Raw genomic sequence first — 21,624 nt, forward strand, 5'->3', positions numbered from 1 at the left:
GTCAGGAGGATATTCAATTGTGGGTAATGCTGATTGAAGTTGGGATGACCAAACCATGCCAACTTCCCTTTACTTAATAACCATCAACTTTCTTTAAAATATACAGTAGTTATCATATGTAGATAAATACAGTAATGTAATGTAATACCAATTTAAATTGTGGTGTGTAAATTCATGCTTCGCACAAGTGAACACAGGCAATTATACCATCTTTCCTAACATGATATTTATTTCACAGTTTCTCTGTCAATTATTTGTTGCATTGCCTCGGTGTTGTTCACAGTCTGAGTTTTTCTCTTTTTAACAGTTGTGTTGTGTGTCAATCAGTGGAGGCAAAGTACAGGTGTCCAGCCTGTCTTACACAGTCGTGCAGGTGAGGTTATTTCTCTTAATACAAGTACTAGGTATTTTACAGCAAAATGTTATTATGTGCTTTTCAAATGGTGCATAAGCCTTCCGATCATACAGTTTAATTTGTTATGTATTTGAAGTCGTGTTTTGTGATTTACTTTTTTTTTTTTTTTTTTTTACAAAGAACAAACTTTGTTGCAAAAGAAAGGGAGAGTGTCATTGTTGTGAAGTTACATGTAAGGTTTGTGAACTCAGCCTTAATATAAAGACTGATGTGGCACTGCACTGATATCACTGACATCGGTAGCCTTGTTCTTTCTGTAGTTCACTTGAAACCCTGAAGCTAAACATACCAGATGCGAGTATGAAACTTTGCACTGTTGCTTTTGAAGCCTTCTGTTAACAGAGAGCTCAATGTAGTGTATCACAGCTTTGACAGAACTAAACCCAACTGCATGGAAACCCCCAAGAAAACTATTTGCCCATAGTTTTTTTCAAACCCTGATTTGACCCGAGGTGCTCTCTAAAGATTTTCCTGTGAGCCTCGAGTTATGTAACATGAACCAAAGGTGGAATGGATACCGGATGAAGATGTGGCCCATGGAGTCTTTCAAATAATTTATTCGTCTGTTTGCACTGGACAGTTTTTTTTATTAAAGCAAGCAGACGATGTGTGGTCCATCTTAACCTGGCTGCAGTGTTTGTTGTTTTTTTATTGACTAAAAGGGACCACAGGAATCTCAAATATCGTTTTCACTTCAAATTTACTTGCAGTAGTTCCTCTGTTCTCTTTTCTTTGATAATTAAGCAGCTGTGAGCATAAGTGTAGAAATATGTTTTTCATCTAAAATAAAGACCTCTTTTATTTCATCACAGATGGATGCTTGTTTATGTTGTTACGTTTTGCATTGAGATCCTATGTATAGGATGAGTTCTCTTAGTGAGTAGATCTTCTCCCAGATCCACTGTCTCATCCCTGCAGTTAGATAATCTTAGTCCGTTGAACATAATAGCTGTCTTCCATGCATGTCTATTAGAAATAATCAAAACTAGCTCTGTTTTTCCCCCCATCAAAAATGTTATATAATAATATATTTTTTTTTTAAATCACTTCTACCATTCCATGCCGAAATGTAATATTTACAGCTGACTTTCTGCTTGAATGATTTGTTGGTTTATGGCCAGCAACAACATGCCACTCAAAATACCAGTAATTCATGGGGCTGCTCCTCATGCTGTGGATGCCGAAGCCTTTACAATAAAACCTTGTAATAGTAAATGGCATGTTAAAGGTCATACCTGAAAATTTCATTAACATTTAGCAAAGGGCGCCTGGGAGACGTCCTTCCCCTTCTCCCATTGTTGCCTGTTGTTTTGGGCATCATTCAGCATTCCTGGATACAGCCCTTGTCGAATCCTGGCCAAATACCTGTCTATCCCCAAGTGTCTGAAAAGTGTCAGTCTTTCCACGCTTGCATTAATTCCAGTTTTACTTTTCTTAATAAGGTTTGATTGTGTTTTTCCGAACATCAGTTACAGCCTCTTCGGGGTAACCATATCTGCTAAAGCGATCTTTTAATTTAAAACATCTCTCAAAAAATGTAAATGAGGATGTTTTGGAAGAAGTATTTAGGTCCTCACTTAAACTTTTTATTAAAAGTAGTAATAAAGCTAAATCTATCTAGACATAATACAGATACATTATGTTGGTATCTGTAGTAAAAGTTCTCAGCATGCAGCATAATGGCCCCCTTTTTAAATATTATTTATGGCTGAAACTGTTGAATAGGAAATTGCTTTATAGCTACTGGCTTCAGCTTTAGCAGTATTTTAACCTTATTGCTCTTTTGAATGAATCTGAAATTTGTCTGGTTTTCTGACAGTTTGTCCCGACTCCAAAACCTCCAAAACAAACTAATTTAAAATAAACAAAAACATAATTTACCACATTGTGTATGTGTTTTCGTTTTTTTCCAGCTTGCTTTGTGTGAAGAAACACAAAGACGACTCGGGATGCAGCGGAGTCAGAGACAAAACTGCATATGTGTCTCTCTCACAGTTTGATGAAATGGCACTTCTCAATGGTCAGCATCTTTTCTCTCTTTTTTTTTTACTCTTTCCAATGACTAGAAAAGTAAAAACACCATGGAAAAATGTCAGCATATTTATTTAATCTTTTGCCAGTAGTTTTAAAAGAAATGCTAATCTTTTATGTTGATGTGTATTTCTTGTTTGTTTTCCTGCTCTGTAGACTACAGATTTCTGGAGGATACAGGGCGATTTGCTGACGGAGCCACCAGAGACAATCTCATCCGCACTCCACACAGCACCTTTAAAGTACGTCTATGGTAAATTAATGTTGGGTGAAATATGGTAGAGTAGACTTCAATACTTGAACACGTTCTCTTGAGCATAATAGAAGAAAAAGTAACTCCATTTTCAAAGCGGAAATTCAACAAAATACAAAAGTCTCACCGTACCCTTCAAACAAATTGGTGAGCTTCAATTTTATTCCAGCATAATTAGGATATGGAATTGTTTTGATATTTATCAACTAAAAACAGATGGTCCTCTCTACATTGCTGTCACTGTTGGTCATGTGTATGCTTCATAATAGGCTAAATTTCACAACTGCTCCAGCAGATCGTCCAAAACCTTTCTCCTGAGTGCTGAAATATCCAAGCAGCAAGATGAAAAGTTAGTGCTGTGCCAAGTTTAATGTCTTTTAAGTGAGCAACACACTTGTGTTCACCTTTTGAGTTATATGAGCAACTCATGTTTCCAGAGGCTGAAGTGTAAGGGTCAAACACCTGAATGTCTCTTATATCAGCTTTGTATCAGTATCGCTGCTTTCAACTTAATACATGCAATTAGCTGCAGGCTAATGTTTTAAATAATATACGGTATACAGGTATTAAACATATATAGAATATTCAGATAGTTTTTTTTTTTAAATCTTTCAAAAAAAATGGAAATTGAAGCGTTCTCCTGGACATGAAGATGAAGATCTTTTTTTGCCATAACTGTAATTCATACCGTTGTCATGTTAAAAAAAAAATATCGCTTTATACCTGTTTATCAAATTCCCTTAAAATCTTTATCACATGTATTATATGACCCTGGACAGATACATGCACTGAAACTTGACTGGTTAACAGAGTCTAGTATAACTCTTGACGCAGTAATTCCGGTCAGAGGCAGTGACTGCGTCAGTGGTCACAAATCAATCAAAGCAATGAGGCATATTCTCTATGAGAGATAAAGGCTTGGCACAGTATGACTTTTGGGATTTGGGTATCCTCCAGATTATTACTAGCACAGCAATCTGTTATTGTTCTTTGTATAGTCCCGGCTTTAAATAAATCTCTTTCATCGTCTCTTTCTTCCTGCCAATCTGAAGTCATGGAGGAGCTACATGAGTGCCAGAAAAGAAATGGCTTGTCCTTTCAAATTTAGATGAGCGCAGTAAGCAGAGGCTCAGGTCATCTTTAGTTTGTTTCTTAATCAGACAGCACAGCTGGATTAATTGAAATAGAACAGATGTTTGGTCTGTAGATCAATTTGTTCTTTTATGAGATTTCTCTCCCACTGACTTTTCCATTGCACCAACATATCACACAGTCTGTGATCCCAACAATCTGTCCATCAAGGCTAACAATAGGAGCTTTTTGTCACGTACTGTTTCACCAGAAGTTTGCTTTCTCTGAAGTCTGCTGCTAAGAGTTTTTTTTTAAAGGTCTTATGACTGTTTTCTGTGATCTGTTGTTTTCTCCATATTCAAAGATGTTTACTTTACCATCACATAATTCCTCCTGAAGCTGAATTCAGGGCGTCAATCCAACTGAAAGAGTTGGTCAGTGAACCAACTCAAGTCAGCTCTACTACTGCACTATACTAAACTATACTGTCTTTAATTTCTGTGGTTCAGATGAAGAAGCTGGCAGCAGGTGCCAGAAAGATGAGCATCACCCTAAGGTTCCTCCCCGTCACCTTCAGCAAGAGCAGGGAAAACTCCACTTTCTACCTTTCAAAGTAAGACTACAACTTCTTAGACTCATTCTTTGACATTCAGCGAGAAGACCTGTGTTCACAACCTGGTCGGACCAAGGGCTTTTCTACGTGGGTTTTCTTTGGGTTCTCCGGTTAGTCGAATTGGACATTCTAAATTGTCTGTAGGTGCGAGTGAGAGAGAAAATGGTTGTTTGTCTCAACGTGGCCTTCTGATGGACTGGTAACCTGTCCAGGGTGTACCCCACCTTTCTCCCTATGTCAGCTGGGATTGGCACCAGCACCCCGAGATCCTTTTTCTCATTCCTACGTGTAGGTTGTTAGAGCAACAAATCTTCGGCAGAATCAAATAATCATCATAGATGATTTTATTCAGATGAAACTACTTTACTTTGTCATTTCCATCTCAAGAAAGTCACGACCTTAATAAAATATGTAAATAATCATCCGTTTTAACATATCCTGCTCTGTTCCTACCACATCATAGACAAAACATTAAAATTCTCCAGAACAGTGACTGTAATACAGTGTCTAGAGTGTTTGAATTACAATCAGGGCAGCATAGCTGTAAGTCTACCTACTGTTACCAATTATGAAACACAGTCACCAAGACAACATTCCCAGTTTTCTGGTAAGGCTCATTTCTGCTTAGTCATCTGCAAAATGAGCTTCATTAGTGATGTTTTACTTAACCACAGGATGGCACTCTTGTGAAGCTCTCACAGCAGTTGTTTTTAGTGTTGGCTCGCTCCATAGTTTATCTACAGCCACTGCCATTCATGGGGTAAAACCTGAACATTTTGTACACTATGACTACTATGAAATCTAAAGTTACCCGAGACACCAGCATCTACGCTGGTGTGTAACAAGCCGATTTGAGGCTGAATGGAACCTCTCCTGTGGGGAGTTTGTCAGATTTCATTAGTGTTTATATATTTGCTGCTTCCGACCAGCACAACACACCTACAGTATACACACACTTGCTGATGAAGAACAGTTACGCTGTATTTCATTCTGCAGACGAAGCCAAACTGGTCACTCACACATGCCTTCCAGTCTGATAGCAGTCCAGTAAGGTTAGACCTGTTGAATGACATTAGTCAAACCTTTGTTCTGTGTTTTGTCATTCTATAATTCTATAATTGATGTTTTTGAATAGGCAAACATATTTGAATAATGGCAATGTAGAAATTAATGTTTGGCATTACTGTACTATTTTCAGACTACTTTTGGAAAAATCACTTGCAGTCCACACACAGGGCTGTTCTAGGGGTGGGGTGATGTGGGAAAATGGTTATCTTCAAACTAAATTCGAATTATTGAACTAAATGTCAGAACATTAAAGTGTGTCTAAAGTGATACAGAAATATCTCCTCTAACTACCTCACGTTAAAAGTTACGTTTCAAAACGTGTAAAATTCAGAAACATTTTCTGCTCAGAAACTCTTCTTTTTCTTGGTCAGTGGTACCTGCAGCTTCACAACAGGAATCTGCTCTTCTGTGTTCATTTCATCATCTCAAAGAATTTTAAATGAAGTGACACTGCGTCCCTGCATGTTTTTACACCCGGGGAAGATGCATTTGTAGGACAAAGACATCTAAGCAAGTAGTAGTAGCATTGTAAATCAGATGTATGCAATATATCTGTGTTTGTGCAATGCATGCACATGTTTATGTATTTTATAATTGAATGAATTTTAATCAATAATTATGGATATTAAGAATTGTCTGTAAATGGTAAATGTTCTGTATTTATATAGAGCTTTTCTAGTCTTGATGACCACTCCAAGCTGTTTTACACTACAGTTTTGCCCATTCACACCCATTCACTCACACTTTCGTACAGCACATCTATGTGCAGCGCATTTTTTTCTCTCTTCTTTCATAGCCTTTCACATGATGCCACCACTGCTGTTGCAGCAACGTGGAGTTAAGTGACTTGAAAACATGGTGGAACACAAGATTTTGGTTCCAGTGAAGAACCTATATTAATATTTTAATACATTTTCACCTATCATTTAGAATAAATATGTGTGATGCAAAAATTGTCACACGATAAATCATTTGGCTTGCAGTTGATACTGCTCTTATTTTGCCTGTACCCATTGGTGGTTTAACCATTAATGCCATCATTCTACCCTTGTGGTAATGTAGAGAGCAAGCCTCATTTCTACTTTGAGCCCCAGAAGTAGTGAGTGATTCATTTGTATGGACATTTTTCCAATTTTGCTCAGTTTCACTGGTGGTCTTGTCATGTCTGGCACACTTTCTCCCTCATTGGTCAAACTTCTGCCACCCATTTTTCCATTCTTTTGAGTCCTGAGCCTGAAGAAGTGGAGGGGATGGTTATTGAGCAGCATATTAAAGTTTTATGAGTCTAAAATGCCCAGGGACAACAGAAGATGCCAATCAGGATTGCTACTAAAAGAATCCTTTGTCATTCTCTCCAACTAGTTTTACGTTGTTTCTTTCCCTTTCACCACCCTGTTTTCCATCTTTAAAGACTACCTCTCTGTCATGTCTGTCTCTGTGCACGTCACATCTCAGGATGAGGCAACATGATGTCAGGTTATAGCTGCAGACTCTGCCCAGCCTCCAAACCCACACACCCCCATTTCCAACTTAACACTTGTCAGATGGTAACAGAAGGTTTTTGTAGGAAGAGACCAGAGTGTCTGTGTGCAAAGTTTTCGTCATTTAAAAAAGGTTCAGCCTCTGGGGAAATGAGCTAAAATCCCTCATCTGCTCCAGCAAAAGACACAAGAAGAGTCTTTATGCTTTCTTGCTGTGACAGCATCTACAGAGTAATCAAGAGCCAGCTGCATAGTTGTATTTCTTTGTTTATGTGGCAAGTCTCACCAGGTCTCTCTGTGACGATTACTCCACTAACTGTTATAATGTACCATTCACTCATCAGTAAATGGATGTAAGGGAAGGGATGGTATACAGTAAATTGTGAGAAATCCAAAGACTATGTGCCTCAGAATTTACCAAGTACATGATATAAAAAGCAGATGTGTGCGCAGTGTGACTGCAGCTGGTTAGTGACATATTCATGCTACGCACTTGCACTGCCAGAAAAGGATCATTACTGGCAGACGGTTAACTCGAACACATGCCTCGCGGTGGTGGTGTATGTGTGCGTGCATGTTAAGTGTGAATGTATGTGCATGGGGTGTGAGGGTTTGAGCGTGGGTCTCTTTGATTAAATGTTTGTATGCAAAATAATGACTGTGTGGCTGCTTTCTTTCCACCTCTTGCCGGTGACTAATTTCAAAATAAGGCATGAACTGTGAAGAGTTTGATGAAAAATTACAGGCTGCCTCTCACGCCAACCCTTGGAGGGTGAGTATACAACAGCTGGCATTTGGCAGAACATTGGGCAGCCGCTGTGTTAGAGTGGAATTATGTTTTCTACAGTCTCTGCCTGGCATAGCAGGCCTGGCCTGGCATTTTCCTCTGAACAGCATATTGCAGAGCTCATCAATGTGGACGATAACTTAACATACGTCTGTATAACTTCACATAATTTGTAACTAAAGCTGTTGTGGATTTGTGCCATATATGTCAGTATGTCACAAATATTCAGCCTCAATTATACACGAGACCAAATTTTTGTTTCCAGATGTTAACGGCCATTAACTCTAAAATTGAGTGCTAAAATTAATAATAATTTAGGTGGAATTAAGTTATAAATGGTAGAAATTTACATGGCATGCCCTGGTAGCTCACTTGATAGAATGTGTATGTTATATTAAGAAGGCTGTGTTTTTCTGTAATGACAAAGGATCCAGTCCAGCCGTTGCACTCTTACATTTACTTTCACACTCTGTTGTCTCAGTCATATAAAGCAGAAAAAACCCCAGATGTACTTGCACAACCTGCCACAGCTCAAGTTTATAACACTGGATTAGTGGAAAGGGGGCATTATTTTAGCACCTTCGGAATGTAATGGTACAATGATGTTCATGACGGCTTTATAAAAACCTTTGAAGGAGTTTTGAATGTTTTGAAGCATTGTACCCTAATGAAACAGATGGTGCTTTATTTTACAGTGGGGCATGACTATTCACTGTGCATGCTTATGTGCGCTACAACGTTGTCTGTTCAAAACTTAAGTTCAAATAAAACAGTTGGTAGCAACTTCAGCCGAACATAGTTTTAGACTCCAACAGGCAACCTTCTGGTTGTCATTGGCTTGATTAAGCACTGCTGATACAGAACAGAGTTCTATGTCGGCTGCCATCGGAGGCAAACCTCGCATCAGAATGTTAAGTAGCAGTTTCATCAGCATTGCAAACACTGTCATCACAGTTGGCCACATAACTGTGGGCCACACGCTGCTGTCTGGCTCTGAGTGAAATTCCTAACTGTAAATTAACCAGACATGTGAATGTGCTGCCTGAGCTACAGAGAACATAAACTTGCCATGTGTCTTGTTCGGTTGAGTGGATTTTAATAATTGGGTTTCCATGTGTGATGTTAAGCTCAAATATAATTACATAGTTTTGTACTTGGAGAAAAGAATTTAAGTATTGATGAGATTTATTGTTAATGACAGTTTTTAAATCCACACGCTGAAACTTCAGCTCAAGATGCCGCTACATTGGCAGACTATATTGGCAGCTTTTGGATAAATTACCTCAATTCTTTTTATAACTGGGACAATAAACCAGTCAACCCATATTCCGATATTTCAACACTGATTGTCGGCACTAATTATATCTCAAATGATGCACATCAAACTTCAGTTGCATGGTTGTAGACTAGTGACAAAGGACCCAACATTTCTTTTTGTTCAGCAGATTCTAGTCAATGGCAGAACAGTTAAGCAAAATGGCAGCATTTGTCTTGCAGCTGTCTGCTATCTCTGCCGCCCCCATCAATCATGTTCTCTGCGCCACCTGCTAAGGTGTTGGATCTACCGGTTAATTCAGCGTTTTTGGACACTGAATGTATCACAATAAAGTGGCCCCCATTCTGTTCTGCCATCTCAGTCCACCAACACCCACTTGCAACCCCAATCCTGGCATCTGCCTCTTATGGGTACATACTGAGGACACATGGTTTTATATGATGGGCCACTTTTTTTGGATCTGTCCTTTCCATAATCCAGCCAGATGGATTTGTGCTCTCACTGCCAAACAACCAGTAAAGAATCTGCCATCTCTTGTTTTCATGGAATAAGTAACTCAAATCACATAACAAACATAGTGTGTTCTTGTTAATAAACCCAGCCATCTTCCTCAGAGTCGGCATCTCCCACATGTATCATTGCATCTATGGGTGCTTTCACACCTACAGCATTTGGTGCGCACCAAATGCTGTGGTTCGGTTCGTTTGTGTAGGTGTGAATGTAATCTCAGTCCTTTGGTGCGCACCAAATCAACCGGTCCGAGACCTGCCTGACCTGACCTGCTTTATCTGCCCTACTTTGGTACGGTTCCTAGTTTAATGCATTATGGGTAAGAGATATGGGATAACCCAGGGTTTCCACCGGGCGCCAGTGCCTCGGAACCTCAGCGGCGCCGTTCTCTGCCACTTCAATCCCCACCGGGCGCGTTGCGAGCCAGCTGTATTCACACAAGAAACCGTGGCGTTTCCCGGTGGAAATGCTCACATTGATCAGAGTGGCAGCGATCAGCTCCGGTGGAAATCGGGGGTTAGTCCGGTTCCGGTGCCAATGGGCTTTGCAGTCTATTTTGGTTCATTTAGAACTATGCATATGTGAAAGCAAACCGTACCCACGTCTCTTTGCTACATTGTAACATTTTTCTGACTGGTGCGGACCAAAGCAATCGAACTACAGGTGTGAAAGCACCCTAAATTTGCATTCTAAAAATGTTAAAGAGTCCAATTTTCCAAAACAACCTGGGCTGTACAACATGCCATTTCAACCATGTAATCAAAAGTAAAAAAAATATTCCTGTGTTAAAGTTTGTTTTTAAACTTGTTTTCATTGACAGGAAACACATATTTGTTGACTCATTACAAAACGTTTTCATTAATTGCTAATCATTCTATGAATGGAAACCTGTTCTTGTTTATCAGATTTACTCTAAATACAGTAAAAGCCGTCTATAACCTTACACAGCCTTTGTTGACTGGGAAGTTTATCACTTGCTTTATATGTAATTCAGCAAATTCCTTTTGGCATCAAATTGTTCCAGTTGTAAACCCTTCAAACCTATCTTTCTGTCATGTTTGTGCTTAATCTATTTTTAAATGGAAATATTTCCAGGACTGACCTTCTTATTACTGTCTAAATACCTCTCTTAAGGCCTTTCAGCTATAACTGTTGAGGGACGAGAGACAGACAGTTAGTTTTAAAGAGTTTCTGGTATTCATTGCAGTTGTATACTCTAGGTGCTTCTGTTTTGACTTTTTTATGCTGCTCCCTCCTCGTTTTCCTCAACAATGAATGATGGCACTTATCCCAGGTATGTGCTGAAGCCTTGCCTGAAATGATTGCCTACATCTTTGGCCCAGCCCCTTTTCCACCGAAAGACATAGTTTCCATTTGCTGTAATGACAGAATAATGGCATCACACCTGGTGCTTCACCCTCTTTTACTTGTACGTACACACATAACAAGTGCACATACACTGTCTCAGTAAAGACGAAACTGAGAAAGTAAACGCATAAATTCCTCTGACTAAGGTGTTTGGTGCCTCCTACAATGACGTAGGGAATCCCCTCCTTAAACTAATAACCACCTTTCAATGAGGGCAATGCCGGTTCTGCACACATATCCCCTCTTTCTAACATCCATGTATCCTGTGTCTGTTTTCAAAAAAGACACACATGCCCCCTGTGGTATATTGGGATCCACAGAACAGCAACTCTATCCCCAAAACTCAGCCTTGTGTCAACAAAGTTGTGCCCCCTGGGCAAGTGATTAAGAATATGCAGCTCATATTTTTTCTTTGTTTTATTTCTTCACCATGCTAACACAAAAATGTTCTGTTCCTCCAAAAGTGACCCAAACAAAAGTCGAATGTTGAATTTGCATTTTTTTTTAAAGAAATAATGAATCATGTATTGTTGAACACTCATGAACACTCAATGTGTATCTGTGCCAAATGGGGGTCAGTTGTCAATTGTTCCCAACTTTGAGCAAAATACTTTTTCTGCACGATTCCGAGTGTCCATTTAAATCTATTACATCATGGTCTGTCTGCCAGATTGGAAGGACATTTGGTCCTCTCATTTCTGTTCCTCTGAGAATCCTCATGACTCAGTTGATTTATTGGCTTATTATGAAGGTACACGGTCCACCACCACAACACTTTCACATGCACCGGCTTGTTAAAATAATGAGTCCAAGATTGATTTCAATATTAATTGCGGTTCAGTCTGTGTACTGCCAAAAACTACTGAATATGTCCATTAGATAAAACAAAAGAATGCAGCCTTTCTTTTAAATTATCAAAAGTCTTGTGTTGGCATTAAAAAGTACTCTAAAACAATTACATAACAAACAGAATTTCACTGTAGTTGAGATGAAACCTCTAATGTAACTGCAGGTAGCTGTGCAGTCTTGTTTTTGAATTCAATTAAAAGGACACAAAAGTTTTATATTACAGATATCAAAAGAAACTTCTAAGTTGTTCTCTGATTCGTTTTTGGTACATATGAAAGCCTTAATAACAAGGTTTCCTGAGCGTACCTTACAATTAGTTACTTTCTGAGGGTGTGTTTCATCATAATTCCTCTGACCCATCAAGGCCTCCATCCTTGTACTTTGATGGAGATGAGGTTGTTGAATCAGCTCCATCCTATATATGGCAAATTCTGTGGTCTTGGTCAGCACAAGTCCTTGAAGTTATCCTCAGCACTCGGTGTGTGTGGTAGATGATTCTGGACAAGCATTAACTTAGAGATGTTACCTTGCCAGTCGCCCATTTTCTGTTTTACGGCGACACTGATTGAACAGAATTGTATAATTCTCCCTCTGATGATTCATCCTTTTCTATAAAGTCAGCTTTAATCAAATATGTACAATGTGTGCATGGCCTCGTAATATAATTAATTGAATTGACTATTCATTTAACTATTACTTAAAATTGTGCAATTTCATCTTTTTACTCTTGTCTTCTAAGTGTTTTTGATCGATGACGTTTTCTCTGGCTTTTCCTGAAACATGGCGGCAGTAGTAGATATGAGAACAGCAGCTGTTTGGGGATTAAATGTTTCGGTGTAGAGCACGCCCAGCAACCCAGCAAACCCAACCACGTTTAACAGTTACTGCCCCCAAAGCATTACCCCATAGAGGTGATTATTATGTGATATCCAGCAGCTGGTGTCCTCGTATTGAGTGTATATGTCATGGTCTCCATGGTAACTCTGATTTATTCATTCACTCACACACATACACATAAACAGATGGACAAGTTCTTGGAAGCAGCCATGAGTATTGTCTTGTACAGATTAGGACTGAATCCATTTCATGCTTCAAATTTAAACAATGGCATTTGTGTTTGACTGTGAAGGGGATATTGTGAGAGCACTGATGACCTCATATGTCTTTGTAAAAAAACAACAACAAAAAACTACAAGACTACAACCACTGTTATTTTTTTTAAAAGCTGAAACTTGTTTGCCTTGTGTCTCATGTAGGGAAAACCACTTCCTGTGGCACCTGAAGCTCATCTTTCCCCAGAGCAGCACAGAGTTCACTCAGAAGAGGTGAGTTACACAATAAAACATTTAGTTTCTTGAATAATATGCTTATCAAATGTGTCTGTTAAAGCACAAGTGTCAGGAATAGAAAATGTTTTAATATTCAAAAGAATAAATTGTTCTAGACAAATCTAGTTTAATCTTGCACTTGGCAACGGTCAACACTGTTGCGCTTCCCAGAAATGTCATCAAAGTTACAAACAAGTTGTGACTTCATTTCAGATGTTCTCTTGTTATTTTTCACATTTCCTCCATATATTTGTTTTATTTAATTTTAGGGTATCTGATGGACAAATCTTGAAGCAGATCTTGATGACTTACATCCACCCTACAGAGTCGGACCATGTTACACGCCAAAAGTGAGCTCTATCCTGTTTTACCCGATACCTAAATTACAAAGTTTTTGTGTGCTGGCTTTTGGCTATATACCTCTCCAATATATATGTATACCACAAATGTTAGATCACAGGATGCGGTCAATGACTCCAGTCTCTTATTGAGGCCAGGCCTCTTTTGTTAAAGAGACTTTAAACTCCATGAGACTTTTATCTAATTGGAGATGGTATGATATGCCTACATGCTTTATAAGTTTGTAAAGGCGACAGCCTTTCTGATAGGATGACTGATAGATAAAACACATTCAAATATATTGAAAAGTTACCAGATTCGTTTTGGTTAGATTCTGTGCTACTGTTTGTTCAAACTCCAGAGAGCTCTTGGAATTCCGTATTGGTGCTCGCCTAAAGCCCAATTTATACTCCTGCGTAAAGTGTTCTACGTAGCTTACGAATACCCCTCTATGTCGCAGGATAGCCTCTGCGTCGTCTCCGGCGTCCGTCACTCCCTCAAGGCACAACGGAGACGGCAAGGGCTGCAATTTGTCGTCGGGACAAGCCGAGATAACGCTGCTCTGTGCCGGCTACTGTGCGCACCGTGCGTCCACTAAGTAGAGTAAATCACCGCAGTTACAATCCCTATGTGAGTTATCTTGGTATCAAAATAAAGATAACACTTGATTCCACCAGAGGTCTCACTGTAGATGCTACTGTGTCTGAGTAAATGCTCATGGAACACAGCATAAATTAAGGATTGTTTTCTCTCGCCTAAAAAAATATTGCATTTTAAAGCAAATATCACCTTTAAAATATGAAGTAGCTTAAAAACGCATGGAGGTCATGTAACAACATGTGGACATGAGCTGTGCAAAGTCTGATGCTGTTGATGTAAAGCAGAGTAAAGTTAAGGAGGTTTTAGTTAGGGATGCACCAATCCACTTTTTTCACTTCCGATCTGATATTCTGAATTTGGATATCTTAACGGATCGGATCGGACATTTCCGATCTGTCAATTACGTCTGTTTCGGAACCCAATACCGATACTGGACCGGATCGGCCACATCCCTAGTGGTTACGCAGTCGGATAACGCATTACGCAGTCGGTGAAGTATAATGTGGCCTTAATGGTTAGTTTGTACTCACCAGTTTTAAAAACTGCCCCCATGTCCAGTTGTGATTGACAACCTGTGCTGAAGTTGTCGCTTAAGGCCATTTTGGCCTCCTAAACTAAAGTGGAAACTGTGTCTGTATTCTTGGCATTAAATAAGAGGCACCATTCTAAGTATATTTAGCTTTGTCACTGTGTTTCTAGTTTGATTTATTGCCACTGACCACTGTTCCTGTACAGTCGTGGAGCAAAGCCAGAAACCATAGATCAGTGAGTCGCATTCAGTGGTAGAAATTCAACAACCCAATTGTTTTTGCTTCAGTCACTGGACTCATGAAACAGAAAACTTAACAATGTAATAACAGACCCAGAAATCAACACTAGTTTAAAATGTGGTTTGGAGGGCATTAAACTTTAAGGATAATGACAGCTTGTTGTTTTCTCTTGAAAAGTTCAAAAGAGCAGTTTTACTGCTGGCAACCACTGTGGAGCTGTGTTTAGTTAGTGGATTCTCTTATTCATAACAACTGGGAAAACAAGTGGGGCAAACAAAGCTAATTGAATTTCTCATAATAATTGCTGTTGAAATGTAGCTATAGGGAAACCTGCACTTTTAACAGTGTGGTATAATGTCAAGCACATGCAGTTAGACCACGTGTCAAACTCAAGGCCCGGGGGCCAGATGTGGCCCGCTACCTCATTTTATGTGGCCCGTGTGTTATTAATTGGTCTTAGAAATCTGTGTTAAAATAGGTCTATGCTGCTTTAAGGCGTGCACTGACCATAAACTACATTTCCCACAATGTATGGTGATTGTGTTACACCCACAAAGTGACGGCACTGCCACTCGATCGCAGTGTATCATTGTATATGCATCATGCGACGAGTGAAATTGAATGAGTAATAAATACGGAAAGTTATTTAGCAATATGTTACGGAGTAGTTACCTTTATTTTACATTATATTTGGTTACATTTATTCTGTATAACAGGTACATTTGGCCCTTTGAGGGTAACAATTATGCTGATGTGGCCCTCAGTGAAAATGAGTTTGACACCCCTGAGTTAAGGCCACATTATACTTCTCCGACTGCGTATGCGTTATCTGTCTGCGTCACCACGGAGACGCCTCGAGCATTTATACTTCTGCGTCGTGGTGACGGACACTCGCTGCAATTTCCCGCCCGATCAGTAGGGGTCGCTGCGCAAGGTTGTTGTGCTTCTGGCTACAGTGAGCAATGGCGTCCGAGAAAGAAAGAGATAGAAAGACTGTTGTTGTTGAAACAGTGGCCGTTTCTCACTTTTCTGTGTGACGGAACGCAGTTTTAAGATAATTTGAGGCGAGAAATTGGCCATTTAGGGTCTAAACATGTGCTGTGTGTGTATAGATATGACGTATTTATAGTTCGGCAGCGGCGTTATCGGCGGGGATCAGCTCCGCCTCTGTCAGGACGCCCGGAGCGCACTGAGAGCCGGCACAGAGCAGCTTCGTTCGGCCTGTCCTGAGGACCAATCGCAGCTCTTGCCGTCTCCGTTGTCCCTTGACGGAGTGACGGACACTTAAAAAATAATTGTGCACCCGGAGACGACGCAGAGACTGTCGAAGAGCCTCTGCGTCGTCTCCGGGACGCAGAGTCTCTACGTAGCCTACGCAGAGCACTTTACGCAGAAGTATAAATTGGGCTTTAGACTCATCTATTATATCTATTCATATGGGTCTTGTTGCATAACTTTTATGAATTGTTTGTTCGTCTCTGAATCAGTGCTTTAGCCCAAATGACTTTTCATTTGACAGAAAATTAAGAAACATTTTAATACTACATTTGCTCATGACTGTTAAAATTACTACTATTTAGCTACAGCTTCCTAACTGAAATAATTTAACAGTTATTTAACAATTAGTAGAGTATCTTGAGATGTAAGGCTTTTGAAACTAGCCTTTTAGAAAGTGAATGTGTGATTAAACAATTAATTAAGAGCAGTTATCATTCAAACACAGACCTGCAATGACCATTTCAGATTTACTTACTAGCCAAACCCTTTCTCCATCTAAAAATACCACCCATTTGGTTGCAGCTTGGGTTTTGATGACCTGTGTCATGTCACTGTGCCTGCTTGCCAAACCAGAGCCCCTGTAATTGAGTATGGCAGCAGCATGGTCAGGCATTATGCCTCAGTTACAGGACAAAATGTGTGTGTATATGAAGAGACAAATAAAGATACAAAAATAGCTGAGCAGATGAATGTTCACTAAGTGTTCACTAAGGATTTCTTCCTCTCCTTAATGTAACATTCAGCACATATTAATGAGTATCATTAGTAAATTCAATATATAACTATGTGTGTTATTGTAATAAGAATGCTAATGTACTGTGTTTGTGGTCCCAGATATATATGTTTTAATTAAAATAATCCTAAAATGTAATTTTTCTCATATCTTCACTGCCTCACTTGTCACTTGGTTGATAAATATGCAGTGTGGTTGCATTTAATTGGTTTCATTTATCTCAGAGCAACACTGGAGAATATTAAGATGGTGAATGGACTGTTCTGAGATTTTCTATCCTGAGCTTTCATATCAATCTCTTCATTCACACAGGGTTCAGTTGAGGTTTCTTCATTCTTCATTTCCCAGGCTCCTGTTTTTTCAAAGTTGAACTTCAGTCTGCGAACAAGGCAGGCTCTTTGATTTCAAAACACTGAGCATTTCTAATCTGAAGCTCTAACAGTGCAGTGATCTGACTCCTCTGACCTAAGCTTTGTGCTGATAACAGTCAGCAGTAAGCGGTCTACTGTAGAACCCACAGCAGAGGCATAGTGCACACTGGTGTACCTCTTTGAATGGCCACCTGACTTGGCCCAGAGCCGGTGATTTAGACACAGCCTCTGCTTAGTCCAGATTCATGTGAGTGGGCGCCAACTCTCCATGGCCCTTTGGCTGGCTTTTTACTGCAGGCTCAGGTGCCGTGGCTGTCATTAAGCATTACACAAGATACTTCAGTCGGACTCAAAACCCATACATACTTTGGATCCGTCAGCATGACATACAAGTGTACATTTGGGTCTCTGTTGTGCGTCACTCAATGGGCTGTTTGTGTTTTGACATTTACTGTTGCTACCATAAAAACTGCACAGTCGATCTACACTTAACTTTTGTTTTTGTCTGCTTCGGAGGAGGTTGGTTTTGAGTCTCTAACCCCCCTTGTTCATGTAAATATCTCTTTTCAGGTTGAAGATGTATGTGCAGGCCCCCTTCGATCACGTGAAAGTCTTCATGAAAGTGGAAGGCAGAAAAGCAAACTCTGTAAGGTGAGACAAGTCCGTCACCCATCTTATTTTACATGGTGAACAATGTGATCTTTTCCTGGTTGACCTGGTTATTTTTTTGGATTTTTCTAAAAGAGTTTTTGAAATAAACATGGTTTAACTGACCACGAGGCCCCTTCCGGCTTATTATGTGTAAAAATCAATTTATTTGACTTGCTTGGTAGTTGAGTTACTTTTGTTTTCATAAAGTTAAAACGGGATGAGAGGCTGGTACAACGCATGACATAATATGTATCCAAAGCCTTGTCAGAGTTTCATTATATTGGCTTTCATGTGCTTATACACTCCTTACACACTTTAAACACAAAGCAAAACACGCACATGGTTGATTTTCAAAATTGTACATTAAAAATTCTGAATAATTTAACAGTGCAGCTGCTTCATTTAAAAAAACAACAAAAAACAATTTATCACAGAAAATAAAATGAAGCTTCTTTTTTTTTTTAAAACATATTTTGATAATTTGCATTGAGTATGACATCGCTGACAATGAGCATGACATCGCTGACTAAATTCCTGTGAAGCCTCTCTAAATGGCCACCTGACTTTGAGGAACAAGGCCTTCAGGGTTCAAAGAAAGCCACCGATCTAGAAAATTCTCTACAACTTTTACGGGACGTATGTCTTCCATCCTTGCTTTCCTTCTTTTTCTTTCTCACTTTCTGTTTTCATGCCTCTGTAATGTCTGCGCTTTTTTTTTTCATGAGGGTCTCATTAGGAATTTATAGGGATGGTGATGGCACCCATTTGCCTCAATTTCAAATACTTTGGCTGTCTTCCATTTCCACTTAGTCAGGGAGTGAACAATGAGCCGTGGTGGTGATAATCATTGCCCCCCCCAGCCAATATGACACATCATGAAACCTCCCACCCCATCCTACATATTCTCTCTATAATACTGCAAGGTTTCTGCCTTAAGGCCACATTATACTTCTCCGACTGCGTAATGCGTTATCCGACTGCGTAACCACGGAGACCCCTCGAGCCTTCATACTTCTCCGTCGTGGTGACGGATACGTGCTGCAATTTCCCGCCCAATCAGTAGGGGTCGCTGCGCAAGGTTGTTGTGCTTTTGGCTACAGTGAGCAATGGCGTCTGAGAGAGAAATACTGTTGTTGTTGAAGCAGTGGACGTTTCTCACTTTTCTGAACGCAGTTTTAAGATAATTTGAGGCGAGAAATTGGCCGTTTAGAGTCTAAACATGTGCTGTGTGTATTAAGATATGACGTATTTATAGTTTGGCAGCGACGTAGTCGGTGGTGATCAGCGCCGCCTCTGTGGACGCTCGGTGCGCACTGTGAGCCGGCACAGAGCAGCTTAGCTCGGCCTGTCCTGAGGACCAATCGCAGCCCTTGCCGTCTCCGTTGTCCCTTGACAGAGTGACGGACACTTAAAAAATATTCCGTGCAGTAGGAGTCGACGCAGAGGCTCTGTAACTCTCCAGTATAAATTGGGCTTTACTGTGTAAGATACTGAGGTAATCATAATAGTGAAAGAGTGATTTGATGTATACAAGTATACAAATACTCATTTAAACAACAAACTACCACAAAGTACTGTAGTACAGTACTTCACTGTCTTCGTTTTATTTCCAGCACTACTTGGTGACCAGTCTGGGTTCACAAAATGCACCATCATTAATATCAGGAACTCCCTTGTCACCCACATTTAAACCCATTGTGGGGAAAAAAAAAAGATTGTATGACTCCTGACAGTTGCTTCCCTGAAACTGAAACAGTCATAAAGCAAACATGTCAGGGAAAGAATGTTTGACTGTGTCTTTTCATGTCTACAGCGATGAGTAATACTGGTTATATAAATCTCACCTTCTCTGTAATCTTTTCCTGTAATATACTAGCTCTGACTGGGTTTGCATAAAAGGGATATTTGATTGTTTTTGTTTGTTTGTTTTGAGTGAGTTTAGTGTCAACTGAGTGCATCTACATAAAAAGAAAATAGCCCAAGTGAAGTATTTTCTGAACATTTTTGTAGAATTACAACAGCTGTAAACAAAATCCAAATATGAACAAATACACTACCAAAATGCACAAAGAACTTAATCATTTACAATTAGTCATTTGGCAGACATTTTTATCCAAAACCAGACAAGTGATCAACATTTTAAGGCTATAATGCGATAAGAATGTTAATTGAAATAAATTGAGATATCATTCATAACACATGCCATAATCACAGTATTTTCTCCAGTGTTGCTATTCATCTGTTCTAGAAGATGGTAGGTGTCGTTTTTGGTCATTATCTGAGGTGAAGGGACGTGAAGGTTGCCCTACTGTTAAAACCCTGTGTTTTTGACATAATTGTCACTACTACGTAAATCAGAAACGGAATCACCTCCACTCTAAGGTCACATATGATTTAAAGGTCCCAAATAATAACACTAAATGGGCATCCTCTGCTTGGAGAATAATTGTATACTCTCATACTCATTACTGTTCATTTTTGCTAAACCGTATGATTGCATCGCTTGTCGTTGAATGTCTACAGGAATATTAACCCAGTCAACTAAAAAAAAGCTCTTGTGCTCAAATAAGTAAAGATGTGTGACCAGTTAACATCCTCTTACTGGAAAAAAGACAGACTGCGCATCAATAGAACCATTCATTCCCTTGTGGGTTTTTGTTTGTATTATTTTATTTTGTTTATTTTTATGAGTTCCAGCCCTAAGATTCAGAGTATGCCATCCCCTCCTCAACACTCCTTAGCTTCCCACAATGATGTGTCAGAATTAGAGATGCTGGGTTTTGCCGTTGCACCCAAAAGTGGAAACCTCTCAGTGTGTGTGTTGTTCTGTTTTTATAACCACTGCTTGCACTCATTAGACACTGGTGTTTCTGTTCTGCTCAAGCTTTGCTTTCTTTCCATATTTGTGGCAAACCCTCTCCTTAGCCCTCCCAAGCCTGTCGACTCAACTTTGCCTGGAGCTATGTTTGAGTTTGTTCTGTGCAGCAGATGCTTCTCCAGGTCCCAAACAATGCTGGACTGCAATTGGCAATTGACACTAAAATAGCAGGAATGGCATGAATAGAAGCAGTTATTATTATCCACAGTAGATTTTGGTAATATTTCTGCAATTAATATTTCTGCCTTTTGAAGTTTGTGGTTTTAATTTTTTTATCAGTTCCAGTCGTTCTCAGATGTTGTGTGGAAATTATGGTCCGGGTTATTTGCAAAACAAATCGGCTCATACGACCGCATTTTTACGACGAGTGTTATGTTGCAAATTTGCCTAAAAACATGGTGTCCCCGAGGAGACGGTATGTGCTCATCTGTCAAATATGGAAGATAATGCCATGTTTCAAATTGCCAAAGTGGAGAAAAAGCTAGGACATTCTGACATTTTAAGGACGGACTTATGTACTTTGAGAATTTGTAACATAATAGCACGACAAAGACGAGCATTGACAGGATTCTTTGTTTGAATTTCAATGTGAAGTACAATGGTTTAGCAAAAATATGCGTACTTTGTGGATCTGCAGATTCTCACACTGGGTTTGGATTTCATTAGGGCTGCAACTAACACTTTATTTCATAATTTATTAGTTGTTTTGTCCATACAGTGTTGATTAGTTATTCCCAATCCTTTGAAACGATGTTCTGAATGAAGTCCTCAAATGTCTTATTTTAGTTTTAATGTTTCCTTTGTTTTATGGAGCAAAGAAACCAGAAGATGCTGGAAAATAAGCAAGCTTGTTTTTATTATAATAGTACTTGATATCAGTACTGAGTGGATAGCTATAGACGCATCCAATTTGTTTTTGCACTAGATTATCCCAAGAGTACAACAATATAATTT

General features: G+C 39.5%; 1 protein-coding gene across 1 annotated transcript in view; it reads left to right on the plus strand.

Moving 5' to 3' along the window:
• Positions 1 to 21,624, plus strand: part of znhit6 (zinc finger HIT-type containing 6) — a gene marked incomplete at its 3' end in the record, with an annotated part of 28,640 nt that overhangs the window by 1,657 nt on the left and 5,359 nt on the right. The window contains exons 2-8 of the mRNA XM_083887751.1: positions 308 to 373; positions 2,329 to 2,435; positions 2,603 to 2,688; positions 4,280 to 4,383; positions 12,979 to 13,047; positions 13,320 to 13,400; positions 17,712 to 17,792. Coding sequence (XP_083743877.1) covers positions 308 to 373; positions 2,329 to 2,435; positions 2,603 to 2,688; positions 4,280 to 4,383; positions 12,979 to 13,047; positions 13,320 to 13,400; positions 17,712 to 17,792 — 594 coding nt within the window. The remainder of the gene's footprint in view (positions 1 to 307; positions 374 to 2,328; positions 2,436 to 2,602; positions 2,689 to 4,279; positions 4,384 to 12,978; positions 13,048 to 13,319; positions 13,401 to 17,711; positions 17,793 to 21,624) is intronic.

The sequence above is a fragment of the Microchirus variegatus genome (genome assembly GCF_963457635.1).
Source record: "Microchirus variegatus genome assembly, chromosome: 4".
In the NCBI taxonomy this organism is placed as follows: domain Eukaryota; kingdom Metazoa; phylum Chordata; class Actinopteri; order Pleuronectiformes; family Soleidae; genus Microchirus; species Microchirus variegatus.